Genomic DNA, 16,166 nt, shown 5'->3' with positions numbered 1-16,166 from the left:
CGTTAGTAAAAAAAAAAAAAAAAAATCAAAGTCAGACTGCCGACTGATCTTCAATGGCAGCAGTATTCGCGGAAAGTAAACCAACCTCGCGTCAAACGTGCAACACGTCCAACAACCACAGACAATGCCCGTTGGCTGTCGCATGAATCTTCCTTCCTTCCTTCGAATTGGACGCGCAGAAAAGAGCATCATCTAGACAAGACAGTCGTTCATGATAATCGAGCTAGTACATTTTCAGATGTGAATTTAACATTGCAATGGATCATTACCAGGTTGGGGAGAGAAAAAGCATGGCCCCGTGTGGTTTTGGAGACGAAACCAAGAAAAGAATAACTAGGACGGCTCTCGTTAGCTGCAAGAAATTAGCAGAAACTGGAGAAAAAAATAATTTTGAATGTTGTGTACCTACGACCTAGCAGATGGCAATTTGCCAGAGAAAACTGCTGCGATTACTTAAACTGGCCTTTAAGCTTTACCTTAGTAAATGTGCTCAATCATGCAGAAAGACTTAATCTACCGCATGCCCCATGTTACTACACAAGATCATGTTTTGGATACCTAAGTGCATGTGCATGACTGAAGAATCCAATAGCAATTACAGCAAACAAGTGCCCGCCTGCATAAAAGAGCTCGCATTACGAGGTTATGTTGTCATCATAATCCCAGCTAAAGAAACAAAGTACACCACCACAAAGACTAGGCAAGAATGATCCAAAATCCCAGCTGAAGCCAGAAGATACAAATTACACAGCATGAAATCCCAGAGACTAGGAGAAGAATGATAAGCACAGGACCATGTCCACCAGACTACTTCTGTTTAAGTCATTAATCCAGAATCTAAACCAAACTAGCTGCATTTATCCGTCCCAAAGAGCAAGCCTTAACCTCAATGCAGACACGCTACACGGTTCAGATTTTGCCCTTTCACAAGAAAAGTGAACATGATACGTGGAAATTCCACGTACAACAATCACGAAAATTCCCAACTACTCCACAGAGGCAGCCAAAAATAATAATAATAATAATAATAATTCTAGTCTGAAGATTCAAAAACATTAAACCTTCTCACAGACATCACAAGAGCTAGTCATTGACAACTATGCCATGATTTATGTCATTACAATAGATACAAGTGAAGCAGGTTGCCATCAGAAGCTCGCACAATTTTTTCCCACTTGAGTGTACACATGCATCTAGAAGAAGGATCAACATAATAACAATGTTGGACCTGCTTTAAACATGCTTCAATATAGCTCAATTATACTATACATACAAGATATAACCAGCATACCACAAAATTTTCATTGATCCAATCCAGTTGCCGTATCTTTCATACTCTGCAAATTGCATATGCCTTGAACAATCTGCTGTCAGCTGCCTGTCATTCGTTCTGTAAATTCTGTTGTATGTAGATTTTTTACCTTTAATTTAACTCCCAGGTTTAGGAGTTCAGGTGATAACTGGCTCATCCTTTTGGCTGCTCAAAAGTGTCCCCTTACTTCATTGTACCTTCTAATTCCTCCCAAAAAAGTAAGTATTATCTAAACCGTCTTCATTCAAGTCCCTTTTACCTTAACCTCCAGTGCATGATGTAAAAGGCCACATCGCAAGCTTGTAGCTCTTAATTAATTTCACGTAAACTATCAGCAAGCATACCTATCATTATCAGTTTCCACGACATAGTTATCTTATCCGGGACGAATGAACCAAAAGCCTTTATGCCTTGTACAACAGTAATTCCAGACGTTCCAAGTACAGATGACTTTCCAAAAGAATCTCTTTCCAAAGAGCTCCTACAACTTTCCCATCTAGCAACTTCCTTCAAAATTCAGTACATTTGTAATAGAGCATGAGTTGATGAGAAACATCCCCGCAAAGAACGTATACAACAAAGAAGCATCCGAAAAACAACTTGACAGTATCCACTGAAGTGTCATAATCAGGACCTGACACCGACACCAGCCCAGGTCACAACTGGTTTCCAATTTTCCCAAATTTACATCCTGCGTGAATTCGTTAAACTCTGGCCAACCAGAGCTACCATTGTCCCAAAATCTACAGAAACACGCAAACCATGTCCAGATATGAACTAAACATCGACCCAGTCGTCTATCCTTTAATTAAACTTAAACGCAGCTACTCAAAACATCCAAGTATTCTTTAGGAAGGTGGGAGGTGGACCACATAGAGCCTATTTATAACTCCAAACCACCATTTTGAAGACATAAATCCATCACCATCCTCAGGCTCTATCCCCTCCCATAACTAGTTTAACATGAAATTATGAAGCAGCGGCCACCCCTGTTTCAGGGTAGGTCTCTGCAAGAACAATCTTAATCGGTTGCCATCCTGATTGATGATGCATAATCCATCTTTTCATGTATATTACCATGTTTAAGATCTGCAGAATTTCTCCCAATGTAAGATCTTTTAAGCATGTTCTCTTTATGACAGTGGCTGCTTCATACCTATCCAACACATCACAAGGTTCAAAGGATACGAGAAGTTTTCAGTGAGCTTAAAACAATTGATGAAGAAAATAAAAAAGAAAAGGAAAGAAGAAAAGTTTCAAAACTTAAATTACAAAATGGTGATGGTGATGATAAAAACAATAATAATAGCATCTATTAAAAAAAAGGGTAAATCTGTCGCAAACCTGCACTGAGTAGCTAGTATTGCAGTTCGTCCAGAAGATGATGACAGAAATTTCTGGATTTCATCCCAAGTTGTTTTTGGATATTGCTTTATATTAGTATCCCCGAGGTTTATACAGTTCCATAGTCTCTCATTCTTACCAACATACAGCTGCACAGCACCTAAGGTCTGCTTAACTACCAGCTGCTGCTCAACAGCACACTCAAGAGCCTTCTTAACATCAGTGTTGCGATGTTTGGGATCTCCATAACGAATGCAATTGGAAATGTGCTCTTCAGTAGGCAAAAGCTTCTCATTTTTTAGTGTGTTCAATGCAAGTAAAATTACCCCCATAAGGCCTTGAATATATTCAGAAGGTTTAGGACATCCTGGAGTTCCCCAAACACCACTCTCAGATATAGAGACACTAGTGTTACCAACTTCTGGGGCAGGTGGTGGTGGAATCTGTTGACTAGGGCTTGGATACCTATTTCCAACTAATTCATGGGGCGCCGGTGGTTTCTTCTGCAAATTTTGCCCTTTCTGAGGCCTGTATGAATTGGCATAGTTGGTAGGTTCTGTCATAGATGTTTGTCTAAGCTCTCCTCCATTCCAAGTAGAAGGCTTGTGGTTGTTAGGGTATTCAGAAATGTTTATCTTACCAATATCAGGCACAGATGTAAAGGGTCCCGAGGTAAAGCTCAATGCATCAGGTCGGGGAGGACCAGGAGGCATTGTATGTGAAGGATACTGGATATGAGAGTTAGGCGGTAAAAAGTTACCAGGAGGCAATGCAAGCTGAGAAGGAAGGTTGTTCGGCCTAACTGGAATAGGATAGTGAATTTGTTGAGAGCTATGAGGAATACTGATATTATTTGGAAAAGGATCTGGATTAATCAAACTAGGGGAGGGTCCACTAAATGGAACCTTGGGATTCTGAGTAGCAGAAAACTCATGCAAATCATTAAAGTGTTTAGGAAGCCCATATCCTGATCTTTGCGGGTTTCCATTGTCAAGGTCATCTTGTGTGCTTGAAGTTCTTGGCATAATTGGTTGAGTCAAGTTTCTCCGAATTTGTCTTCCTTTGTTTTTTATATCTGTTCCCCTTCCCATATTTGGGAACCTCTGATTTCCCAAATGGGGACTGTCATAAAATGAATCTGGGGGTTGATTTATCTGCATCGAATCAGAAACTGGAACATGTAATTTGTCACCATTGGAAGAAAACCCAAAGCTGTTATTCACAAATTGGGATGCTTCACTACTAGTAAGTGGAGGTCCTCCAGCCACAAGACTTGTCCAGAGCCATACACTTTTTGCTGCAGCTAGAAGAGGAACAGATGCTTTTTGAGGTTGTGCCAAAAGTATATTATATCTCCGCATGCGCAATTGGTGAAGTGCGTTCGAAAAATCTCGATCACCAGAAATCAACAAATAATTGGCAGGTGCAGGATTGTCAACTGCCCAGAATAACATGTCGACCAGTATCTTCTTATCACTTGCATCTTTAACCCCTATTCAAATGAAACCGAAATTAGATCTATTCCAGTTTCTAGATCACAAAATACAAGAGGAAATATCTAACACGAGGCATATAACAGTGCTCAATCAGCAAGAATGACCCAAGATTCTCTCCCTTCCAAGTTTTCACAAACAGCTTATTCAGTTTTCTTTTCTTATTTTCTTATTCAGTTTTCTAATCATGCAAACACTGTGTGAAACAGCAAAGGTATTGATCAGGGTGACCAGAAAATTTTTTTTCTGTATGAAAAGAGAATCATCCAACAGCCAGAAAGGTATCCTTGTCTATTCGAACTTCGAAGCACGATGAAACATCTTGCCTGAAGAACTGACACTTGAGAAGGTAATGATAATGCAAAATTTTCAGTAACAGACAACCAGTACAAGGTACTACAATAATAAATCAACTTATCAAAGTAGACATTAAACACTTAAAATCTCAATGCAAAAGGCAAATCCACCACACAAACCCCAAAGTAACAAGCTTAACGAAAACCATGCTGTAAAAATAGCATGACCGATATTACAGCAAAATTAGCAGCCCCCTTTGCTCTTCCCAAATTTCCTCCTCTAAGAAAAGCAAGATCTATCCACAACTATTACTTATAACACACATTCCGACCAATTAATCAGATCAGAAAAACAGATCCAACTGATCACCGTACACCGACTCCTCGTCCTGGCCCCCAAACTCGACATCAACAAGCAAGCAAGAAAAAAGAATCAGACTGACACTAAATCTAGCCACAGAAACCCACTTCAAAAATCCCAAAAAGTTATAAACTTTACCAGAGTCACACAAAGCAACAAACCACCAAAAAACCCACAATTCCCTCAAAAATAAACAAAACCCACCAAAATTTTCATCAAAATCTAGACTTTCCACCAAAACCACAATTCCATATACCTGCAGGGACGTGATTGAGAGCAATCCCAGTACTATTTAGAGCCTGCTGGATAGAAGATCCAATTCTAGTAGTATCACCATAAGCAGATATCGAAACCGGCCCACAATAATTCATCTTGACTAAGGCAGAGCTTATATTCTGAGCGATCATGTGGGGTTCGCATCCTTTAGGCACATGGCAATTCTCTATATCCCACCAAACCGATATCTTCGCCGCGGCATACTGCGGCTCCGCCACCCCCGGCTGCTCTGCCCCGACGTTTCCTCCTGCCCCGCCCATTATTAAACAAAACCCAGATTCTAATTTACAAAACAATTGTTGTCTGATTGTGGGCAAAGATTGATGGGCTTTCCTTTATCTTGTATGGCAGAATTATTCAATTAGCAGATCAGATTTTGGTTGGGTAAAGTCCTAATTGAATTGGTTAATGGGAGGGGAGAAAGTGGTTAGAAGAAATAATTTGGAGTGGTGGTGACTCCTTCAGGGTTAAGAAGCAAGCTGCTGGGATGGTGGGGTGGGGGGGAGGGGGGCAGTTGTTGGGATTGACGTAGGAAGACTGGCATGGTCATGGTCTGGTGTTCAGAAGATTTAGAGATTGCAAACCATTCTACACTCCTCACAATGGTTTTCCACCTTTTTTCTTTTCCACCACTCTGTAATAGTACTAACTAATAATTACGCCACAGTTTTTCCTATTTTCAAAATTGACTTTATTCTACAAGTTTACACGAATATACTCTTAGAGACCTGCAAATTGTTTAAATTACTAAGAAGTTAAAAAAAAAATTAGAAAAAAGAACCAATGCAATGAAAGCAGTGAATTATCAGTGAAGAGTCCATTTAGATGGTGATTTTGCAACTTGTTTCTACAAAAATCATGTAGCATCTTTATTAGCAGTTATTTCTATGAGATCGAATCATCAAAACGTAGATGAAAAGCGTGTTTAAAATTTTTTTGAAAACGTACTTTTGGTAAAACAAATACAAGCAAAGAGATAAGTTGTAATAAATAATTTGGATGGAGGTAACCAATGTCACGATAAAAAACTCGCCTGTTGTGCATGTTATTTGAACAAATTACGTTAAGCAAATACAAAATGTACTCCACAAATCACTAAGAGAAAAATAACTCTTGGAAATAGTTTAGCTAGACATTATTAACAGAAAAGTTTTTTATTACAACTTTGATTTTACATCATTCGTGGCCAACCTGCAAGTATTTTAGCCATTAACAAATGATATGTGTTTTTAGGTTGTGTAAACCATACTATTTTAAGTAAAGTTTATGTATTTGTTCTAATTACTTAAATGAAAACAACAATTATTATCTTATACCAACTTTGTTATTGTTTATTATATGTCTAAACATTTACATTCCTTTTCATTTTTACATTCACAATCCTTAGCTCGGTTCTTGTAAGTCAAATATTATTTGCATGTTTAAATATTTAGAAAAAGTTAAGTACATACACTTCATAATAAGGAATTTATATGGCTCATGCATAATATTCAAGTAGTAAGATAACTCACAAAAATGAAATTAAAATAGAAAAAGAGAAAATTTGGTTAAAAAAGTAATTATTTCTTACATTGGAAAAAATGGTTAGATTTTCAACAAAATTCGCTTATCTCTTGTTGCTTGAAAATACAAATGTTTTTAAGTTAAGGAGACAGAGTGCATATTTCTGAAATTTAAAGTGGTACAATGTGTCCTTTCTAAAATCTTGGGGGATTTGTTGTAATTAACCGTACTATGTTTGACACGATTTGACTTAAGATGGAATATGGACCATCCAGTGCCTACTTGCAGAAGAGTTTTCATTTTGGTAACAACATACAAAAAAGAGTTTCCCTTTTTTTTTTTTAAGAAAAAAATAATTATCGAGGTTGCCTTGCAAAAGAGTGTGTTAGGCCTGTTTGATAATGCAGTTTAGCATTTAAACTTAATAAATTTAAATTTTAATATGTTTAAATGCGTTTGATAATAAAAATATAGAACATCTTAATTAATTATCTAAAACATTATCAAAACATGACATTGAATTTGACAAAACATTATTTTTTAGTCAAAACATTATCTAAAACACTTAAACTTAATATGACATTGAATTTTTTAGTCAAAACATTATCTAAAAAATAAGTGAAATATCATTTAATGTGTGATATACACTCAAATGTATCAAAATTAGTACCTAATAATTTAATAACTTAATAGATTCAAATTTCAATTTTCAGTTTTATCAAACACACCTTTAGTTTTAAGTGAGAAATGTGCAGATCAAATTCTCTAGATGTGAAATTTTTGCACTTAGGGACTTGTACTTGTCCCACAAGAGATGTCATAAAATTAAACAAAGCTACGTACAATCTCTAAAAATGTTTTACATCACAAACTCAAGAGTAATGATGCGTTTACAATTGTACTCACAACTTGATATCATTAGCAATCAAAATTGAAATGGATCGCAAATCACTCCTTATCATATGTAGTTGGACAATGAATATCCTTCCTCCATGTAATCCACCACTAAAGAATCCAAACGTCAATCTTCTTTATTTGGCACAAAAAGGAATTTGGTGGGAAAGGGGAAAAGAAAATAAAGGCCAGAGAGGAATTAAATTCTTTCTCTATCCATAGCGTTGCATACTCATTGATGTTCAACTCAGCCTGTGAAGTCAAGCTCGATGTTATGACCAGGCTACTCAGTAAACCATACCAAGTCCAAGAACATACGAAAGGGAAATACTCAATTTTCTTTTTGCCTTAATATGACATTGAATGAGGAGGAGAAGGTTGAGGATAGGAGGTGATAAGGTCTCGACCTTCGACGCAAATGATTGTAAGCAGTCGTATACAGTCTTGTTTGGATGGTAGTTTCTTAAGAAAAAATTTTACGTCTCTCATAAATAAGTTTTTCAATCACTTTTTTTTTATTTTATATATATTAGCTACTGAAAAATTAGGCCCCGTCTGGTTTGTATTTTTCTGAATTTTTTTATAAAAAAAATTACTATAACAATTTGATATATGTAAGATAAAAAGGTGATAAAAAAATATATTTATAAAAAATATAATAATTTTTTTGAAGAAAATCGCAATCAATCAAATTTATTGTCTTCATCGTAGACCACCATGGCCGGAAAGTTCCACCTTCACTAACTTTCCTTGTCACATCATGTACAAGTTCCTTGTTTGCGCAGTAAACAAATGCGAAAGAAAAGAATATTGCATGTTGAACCGGTAGGGCAAAACCTTTTAGCAAGAAATGGCAAAATAATAATACAAGAATGAGGCAATCAAAAACTTGGGAGACTTGAGTGCATCTTTTCCAATTAGGACAACGAATGGAAAGAAAAACTAGAGCAGTTTTGAGTATGACTTATTCTATGTTACTACTTTTACCATCCTATCCTATTGAAAGTATCGTAATTTTTACTTTGAAACGTCTCAAAATATTTGTCACGTTAAAAAAGTCAAAACACCTTTTAGTTTCTTTTTTCAATATAATCATTCTTTCTAATCATATATATACATTTCTATTTAAATTAAAATTTGAATTTATGAAAATAAAATTGAAAACAATATAAATATCACAATTAAATTATTATTTTTAAAAGATTAGATTCTATAATTATGACTCAGACCTTGTTTGGATTGCTATTTTCGGTCGAAAAATTACGTCATTTTTCATAATCACATTTCTCTATTACTTTTTTATCTCACGTACATCAAATCGCTACAATAATTTTTTCGTGAAAAATGCAATCCAAACACAATAATTGAAACGGAGGGAGTGTCAAATATGTGCAGTCAGCAAGCAGCTGTCAACAAACTTCTATGTCAGTTTGTGAACAAGGGAACTAGTACAACTAGTTGTAGTACTAACTGATGATATTTCCAAGACTGCCCACAATAATTTCTCGTAATAGTAGATTAAAATGTGATTCACGGGCACAGAACAGCACTACAGCGTCATTTGAATTGGACACAGACAAAAAGGCAAAAAGAAAAACTAGTACAGAATTTTACTTTTACTTTTAGTGTACAGGCAAGTTAAGGAATACTTCGCCGTTGTTCGGAGGGTTAGCTGCGCTGTTGTCGAAGGCTTAAAGCTCCAGCTACCTTCCCGCTTCCTCACGCTTTCACCTTAGCTTCTTCGAGCAAAAGATCAGTTGTTGGCGTGCTTTCGTTGGTTTATGCATGGGACGGGATTTGCTTATACACTCAACGAATACAAGAGACTTCCAAAAGTTTTCTTGAGGACTGGTAGAGTTTATAAATGCCTCCTTACCATAGAATAATTTTATTGAATTGCTAGTTTTAAGAGTTTTTGTAAAAAAATGTACCGTAACTATATGATAAGAAAATAATCATTTGACGTATATAATAACAAAGTAATCAGAAAATGTGTTCATGAAAAATATAAAAATTTTTTTGTGAAAACCACAATCCAAGCCAGGTGTTCGTGGGATTGTGAAATATAAGCACAAGGCAATGAAATTTGTTTTGGATGCGAAAATCATTGAAAAGTAGTAAAGTCACAACGGTTAATAGTCATTTATGTGAATTTTTCTTACATAAGTACGATGCTGTAGATTTTGCACGCATGCAAATTTTGAGTACCGAAAATTTGATTACATTAATACGCCCATATCTAAATTCGCTTTCCCCATCAGAGTTTTCCCCTAAATCTCTATTTTTTATGAAAGATACAAATGTAACATGCACTATATATTGCTGTAATATAAGAATTTTTCTAATGAGTATTAATATAGGAATTTGATCGTGACAAAATATGATTCAGATACACCACAATATCAACTTAACGAAATATAGAACTTAAGCTTGCATGTAAGCACAGTTATGAAATATAATCACACATGTAACAATAAATGTACGTTACTTGGCCGAGGAGACTTTAGTTCAGTGGCTAAGATTGAAATTCCATAATTTAAATGTCTCGAGTTCAAATCCTCTCCATTTTTAAAACACAATTTCTTCCTTGCTAGAAATTTCTGTTTTACAAAATATATTTATGATTTTGTAAGCTAGCCTGACAAAGGGAGGCTAGAATTTTATTCCTTAAATCTCATTCATTCTCTCTTAGAAAAATTTTAGAAAAAAGTACTTATATAATTTTGTGACTAAGCCTTGCAAAGGGAAAAGGCTAGGATTTAGGAGATGAACCAAGAGACCTCACAATCACAAATCTATCATAATGGATTCATCAAACCTAATTAACATCTATACAATATATAATAATATCAGAGGAATACTAATTAGGATAAACAATCCAAATTATTCCATGCTTCCTTCTTTTTTCTTTTCATTTTTTTCCCATTTTCTTCTTCATATTATATGACTTCAAATTGAGTGGCTGATTTCCTATGTTTTCTCAGCCCAAATTAATTTATTCGCTGGGCTCTAAGTTTAGTTGGGCCAATGGACTGAGCTCTGGCGCACTGGCAAACCTGGGTCCAAAGGCTCAGCACGCCGTCCACGTGGCCGGATTTATCTTCCCCATGAAAATTTAAAGATTTGCCGCGCTTACCTCATTCCCCCGCTATCTACTGACCGAACTTCAGGCTCGGACTTTTGTCATTTCGACTAACCCGAGGCTCGGACTCTCCGAACCAACTCCTAGAAACATAACTGTCAAATCCGAACCTCAACCCTCATTATTACTCCCTGTCCAGTTGTCTTCTTCCCACACCCATGTCGCTTAATATAAGCAACAATAATGTTAATCACCCAAAAATCCTCGTCCCTCTAAGTGCATTCTTCGCCGTCCGATCTTTTGTCCCCGACTAATCAACGCCCCGTAAATCCCCTACGTTACATATTTATTACAATAATTGCAAGATTCCACCTTTACATCCCTATTATGAATCTTTTCAAAGTTCTCACTTTTCCCCTTGTTTGCATTGTTTTTTTTCCCTCAAAAAATGGAATACATTTTTCATAAATATATTTCACAGATATATCAAATCGTTATAAAATAATTTTTTTTAATAAAAATTTCAAAAAAAGCAATGCAATTGGAAATTTCTAACATTGCTAAGAATGAAATGATTGTGGGGCGCATTTTGGATTTACACGCTATTTCCACCCTCATCAGTACCACTTGTAAACTAATTATGCAATTGTGCCTTAATATTTATGTGAATTTTTAATCACTTCCAAATACAGTTAAAATGATGTAATTAATTTAAATAGAAGTTAAAGGTCTATCTCAAAAAGTTTAAATTTGAATATAATCCGACATTACAAAATAATGATTATTTTACGATAAAACTCTGAATCGATTATTCATTTTGATTCCCTTTTGTTTTCCTTTTCCATCACATCCATCCACTTATTGTCCAACATTTTGCATAACATTCTAAATTTTCGTAGGACTGCTATAAGTAAGTTGAAAATTTAAAAAGCATTTATAAAAATAATTTGGAAAAACGACCCATTCCCAAAAGTTTCAATATAAACAAGATATACCGGCACCAAAGTAAGTTTGGGGTATGAAGTGCAAATTACTTAAAGGATAAGGGCGAAGCAGAGAATTAGCTCATAGTATCTCTACTTGCACAACACATTTTTAAAGGCAGTGAATCCGGGCTTGTTTTTGTCTTGTCTGGTCACCTTCCTCGTTCGTCGTCTCTCTCTCTCTCTCTAAGTACATGTGTCTGTATCTATATGCTTGTATCACATGAAAGTTTGACTTAAAATTAAAAATGGGGTAGCTGAAAATCGAAGGATCAGAGTGGTAGTAGTGCGTATTTTCCGTGTTCTTTTCATTTTTCCTCGTCTCCTCAACCATATAGATGTGAAAACTGCTATTATTTCTGCATGTAAAGCTGTAGTCTTTCGTGTCAAAAGAGGTTTCTTTATTTTCAGTTCAAAATCAATCAACAACTAAAAAAGGTAAGACTTTTGAGGCTTATACAATTATCTGTTCAAATACTTATCTTTTAACGTTCGTCTTTCCTTCGTGCTTTCCATCTGGGATTTGAGTTGAGTCCTATATAGTTTCACACCCTTCAAGAAAAAAAAGTTTCAAATTTGAATCAACTTCAGTGTGGTATCTGTCAACGATGAGTAGCCCTGTAATTTATTTTCAAGAATAGTAATAATAGTGGTATATATGGTAGTGATTAATTAGCTGATTTAAAAAAATTTTCTTTAATTGCCAGCGAAATAAATGCTGGTTTGGCATACGTGTTCACATGAAGCGCCATGAAAGCATTCAACTCATAGCAAAGTGGGCTCATTTCTATTACGCAGAGTAGCAGAGGAGCATTAGAGTAGTTGTGTATGCAGTGATGTCATCAGTATCGACGGTGACGGAGAGGCCGTCGTCTTCCTCCTCGTCTACTTCCTCGGTGTCGTCGTTGTCGTCGTCGGTGGTACTGGGGGCTGCTGGTGGTGGTGGTGGTGGAAGAGAAAGGGAGATAGATCCCTTGTTAAAAGATCTAAGTGAGAAGAAGCAGAGTTTCCGGAGGAACGTGGTGTCCTTGGCGGCTGAGCTGAAGGATGTCCGCAGCCGTCTTGCTTCTCAAGAACAGTCATTTGCTCGTGAATCCCTAACCCGCCAGGCATGTTCCAGAAATGGAAAGATATATGATTTTTTGACTTTTTGGAAGTGAATTAATGGGTGGGGCCTTAAGTTGATGATTGTGGTGAAAAGTGTTGGTTTTTATTATCGGGTTCTCGATTTGCTTAAAAATTTTGAGTTTCTTCATGGGTTTTTGTTTTTGCAAACGCGGATTGTTCTACTTACTGGGTTCTTGGTCTTGTGAAAAAGGGTTTGATTTTGCTATGGAGTTCTTGATTTTAGCCAAAAGCTCGGCACAGTTGGTTTTGGAAAAGCTTCTGTTTTTATTAATGTTTTTTTGAATTGCAGGAAGCGGAGATTAAAGCAAAGAAAATGGAAGAGGAAATAAACAGACTACACAAGAGCTTGGAAGATAGACATGGGCAGCTTCGTGCTTCTGCATCTACTTCTGAGAAGGTATTAGTTTCAATTCCACCTTTATGGTTATGCATGTGTTCGAAACAGATTGATTTAGTTTTATCTTCTATTATGGGTCTTCGGATTGCAAATCTGGTTTGTGATGATTCTAGTTTTTCCTGGTGATTTCACCGGATGGATCTGAAGGGAGGGATTGTTTTTCTTTAGCATTTTGTTTTTTCATAGTTTATTTTTGTTTTATGTTTGTGACTAGATCCATTAGCATGACACCTGATACTCATCTTTTGAAGCTAACTTTTTGGCTTTTCTTGTTTGTTATTATGGGGAAGTAGGAACAGGATTAACTATCAACTTCATTATTATATGGTTGCCTTGCTTTACTTTTTTGCAGTTTGAATGGTTCAAAAAGTTTGTCCCTCTTATTTATATGAAATGGATTGGGAAAGAGAATCTTTTAGTGTGAGATTAGGCCAATACAGCCATTTGCTAATATATTTGGCTTGGCAGTACACTGTCAATCTTAACGTTGTTCAAATGTTTATGGGAGTATATGTTTGTTGTATCCTGTTTTTCCTGGTTCGCTTACTTTTAGTTTTTGAAAACTAGAGGGGTATACCCAAGCGAGAGTGATGTTACTATATGATTGACAGTATCATTTGTACTGGTTATGGTGGCAAAAGAACTTCGGTCCACATCTTTTGAAGTAGTTTGACCCTTAAAGGTAAAATGTTAAACAACATATTATTAGTTATGCCACACTCAGTTCTACTGGGGAATGAAGGACAAAGCTAATTAAACTTAGAAAGAAACAGAGAAATTTTCAACGCTTTGTCTTTTTGGGATGGTATTTACTCCAAACTACAAGTGGAAAAAATTTTAGACTTCTTATTTGTTTTCTAATTATTGTTTGTTCCTACTAGAATTTCGGGACAAGTGGGGGACTGAGTCTTCTCTTATGCACAAAAAACTATACGATGGCTGGAATCTGTGAAAACTCAATTTCATTTACGTTGCCATATGGTAGATGATAAATTACCAGTTCCCGTATGTAAGGCGACATTCTTGTTCTGTAAACGCCCAGGGTACAATATCTTGTGTCTTTTCACAGCTTATATTATTCTTTTTTGCTTCCCCCCCCCCCTTTTTCTGGTCACTAAGCTGAGAACATTAATCCTTGAATGCAATGCAGTACCTTAAGGAGTTGGATGATCTTCGATCACAGCTTTCAGCAACTCAAGCAACTGCAGCTACTAGTGCTGCATCTGCAGAGTCTGCGCAAATGCAGTGTTTGGTGCTTCTGAAAGAACTAGATGAGAAAAATAATTCTTTAAAGGAGCATGAAAGTCGTGTAAACAAATTGGGTGAGCAGTTAGATCTCCTGCAGAAGGATCTTCAAGCAAGAGAATTTTCCCAAAAGCAACTGAAAGATGAAGTCATACGGGTCGAGCAGGATATCATGCAAGCTTTGGCCAAAGCTGGAGCAAATAAAGACTGTGAATTGAGGAGGATATTAGATGAGGTTTCTCCAAAAAATTTTGAGAAGATGAATAAGCTGTTGGCTGCAAAGGATGAAGAAATAGCCAAGCTGAGAGATGAGATCAGGATTATGTCTGCTCACTGGAAACTCAAAACTAAGGAATTGGAGTCCAAGGTTTGACCACTGCATTTTTCTCTTATATGTTACTTTACCCACAATTCATAGTTCGTCAATAGCCTTGACATTATTGTTTCTTGCAATGTTGAGCAGTTAGAGAAGCATCGAAGCGCTGATCAGGAGTTGAAGAAGAGGGTGTTGAAGTTGGAGTTTTGTCTACAAGAAGCTCGTGCTCAAACTCGCAAGCTCCAAAGGGTAATTTCCTATCGTTCTCGATACTTTGTAGTCTCTTGGTGTAATGGTGAGATATTGCCGCTATTCCTGTTCAAGTTTGAAGCAAACTTGGTTTTGACATTTGTTTTCCCAATTTGAAAGACAAGACAAACTTTTAGCGGTTCTTGAAGCCTGAGCAGCTAACATGGCAATAAGCTCCACTCCCCCCCCCCTTTCCACAAGTCCTGTAAAAGGAGAAAGCGATTCATTCGTGATTCCTTCAGTTATTTGGCATGTTAACATGCATTTCTAATCATATTATCCTGCTATACAGATGGGAGAACGTAGGGACAGAGCCCTGAAAGAACTCAGAGATCAGTTGGCAACTAAGCAACAAAACATACCTGTGAGCATTGACAAGCAGAATTTTTGGGAAACCTCAGGGTTCAAAATCGTGGTATCGATGTCTATGCTGGTCTTAGTACTATTTTCAAAGCGGTAATGTTATAGCCTGCAGGCCCTGTACTGTTTTTAGAGCAGCAGTTACTAGTTAGGACTGTGTAAAAAACTTAGGCTTCTAGCAGATACTATTTAGGACTCTGTAAAAATCTTAGGTTCCTAGAAGCCCAGCGGAAGAAATTTTGGCCTTAGGGAGGCGGTAGATCTTGTTTAAGAGGTAGTCTTTTGTGTTTGTATGGCAAAATCCTCTTTTTCCAGCAGCAGAGATTGTAGTGGCGATAAACTTTCAATGAATATCACTACAATGCTTAGCTTTATCCATTTTTTTGAAGCAGGTAAATGGTGGTAATTCCTGGGGGCTGCAAAGCATGATTATCAGCCGTGTCTTCCCAATTGTGGAGCAAATTGCTTGGGTAGTCACTAAATTTTTTCAACAATTAAAGATTTGGTCACTTAATTATTAGTAGCATGTTTTTAGTCACTTGACTATCAAAAGTGTGAATTTTGGATTATTTTGTTTGATTCTACTATCAACTCTTATTAGATTTAAGGGTCTGCACATTTCATGAGATATTTTATTAATAGTTAGATTTGATAGATTTAATTTTCAAAATTTATATTTTTAATAATTTAGTGGATAAAAACATATTATTAATAGTTGAAGAGTTAAAACTCAATTGCTTAGAAGTTAAGTAATTTGCTCTTCAATTATTTTATCGTACGGATGTAGGGGTGGAGGCAAGACCTCACCATAAGTGGAGTCAAATTTCAATATAGTAAAACTTATTTTGTTGGTGGTATATTAAAATTTTTATTAATGCAAAAATTAGAATATAAAAATAAAAAAGTAAAAATGATTAACATTACATA

The 16,166-nt window shown here is 36.2% G+C and overlaps 2 protein-coding genes across 6 annotated transcripts; one reads left to right on the top strand and one right to left on the bottom strand.

Moving 5' to 3' along the window:
- Positions 1 to 998: 998 nt before the first annotated feature.
- LOC113727867 (uncharacterized) lies at positions 999 to 5,620 on the bottom strand. The gene is made up of 3 exons (XM_027252252.2): positions 5,063 to 5,620; positions 2,657 to 4,148; positions 999 to 2,468 (listed from the first exon to the last, which is right to left on the bottom strand). The coding sequence occupies exons 1-3, from the start codon at positions 5,340 to 5,342 to the stop codon at positions 2,282 to 2,284; spliced, it is 1,959 nt and encodes a 652-aa protein (XP_027108053.1). The 5' UTR covers positions 5,343 to 5,620; the 3' UTR covers positions 999 to 2,281.
- Positions 5,621 to 11,678: 6,058 nt separating this feature from the next.
- LOC113727865 (nuclear envelope-associated protein 2-like) lies at positions 11,679 to 15,613 on the top strand. 5 transcript variants are annotated; one of them, XM_027252249.2, is made up of 6 exons: positions 11,679 to 11,982; positions 12,343 to 12,653; positions 12,962 to 13,069; positions 14,220 to 14,681; positions 14,778 to 14,879; positions 15,172 to 15,613. In XM_027252249.2, the coding sequence occupies exons 2-6, from the start codon at positions 12,381 to 12,383 to the stop codon at positions 15,337 to 15,339; spliced, it is 1,113 nt and encodes a 370-aa protein (XP_027108050.1). In that variant the 5' UTR covers positions 11,679 to 11,982; positions 12,343 to 12,380; the 3' UTR covers positions 15,340 to 15,613. The 5 variants fall into 5 exon arrangements, with proteins under 5 accessions (XP_027108050.1, XP_027108049.1, XP_027108051.1 ...); XM_027252248.2 differs by having other exon boundaries at positions 12,252 to 12,653; XM_027252250.2 differs by having other exon boundaries at positions 11,687 to 11,830; positions 12,252 to 12,653.
- Positions 15,614 to 16,166: the final 553 nt, after the last annotated feature.

Source organism: Coffea arabica, chromosome 2c (assembly GCF_036785885.1).
Source record: "Coffea arabica cultivar ET-39 chromosome 2c, Coffea Arabica ET-39 HiFi, whole genome shotgun sequence".
Classification (NCBI taxonomy): domain Eukaryota; kingdom Viridiplantae; phylum Streptophyta; class Magnoliopsida; order Gentianales; family Rubiaceae; genus Coffea; species Coffea arabica.
This window is presented reverse-complemented; position numbering and strand designations above follow the sequence as displayed.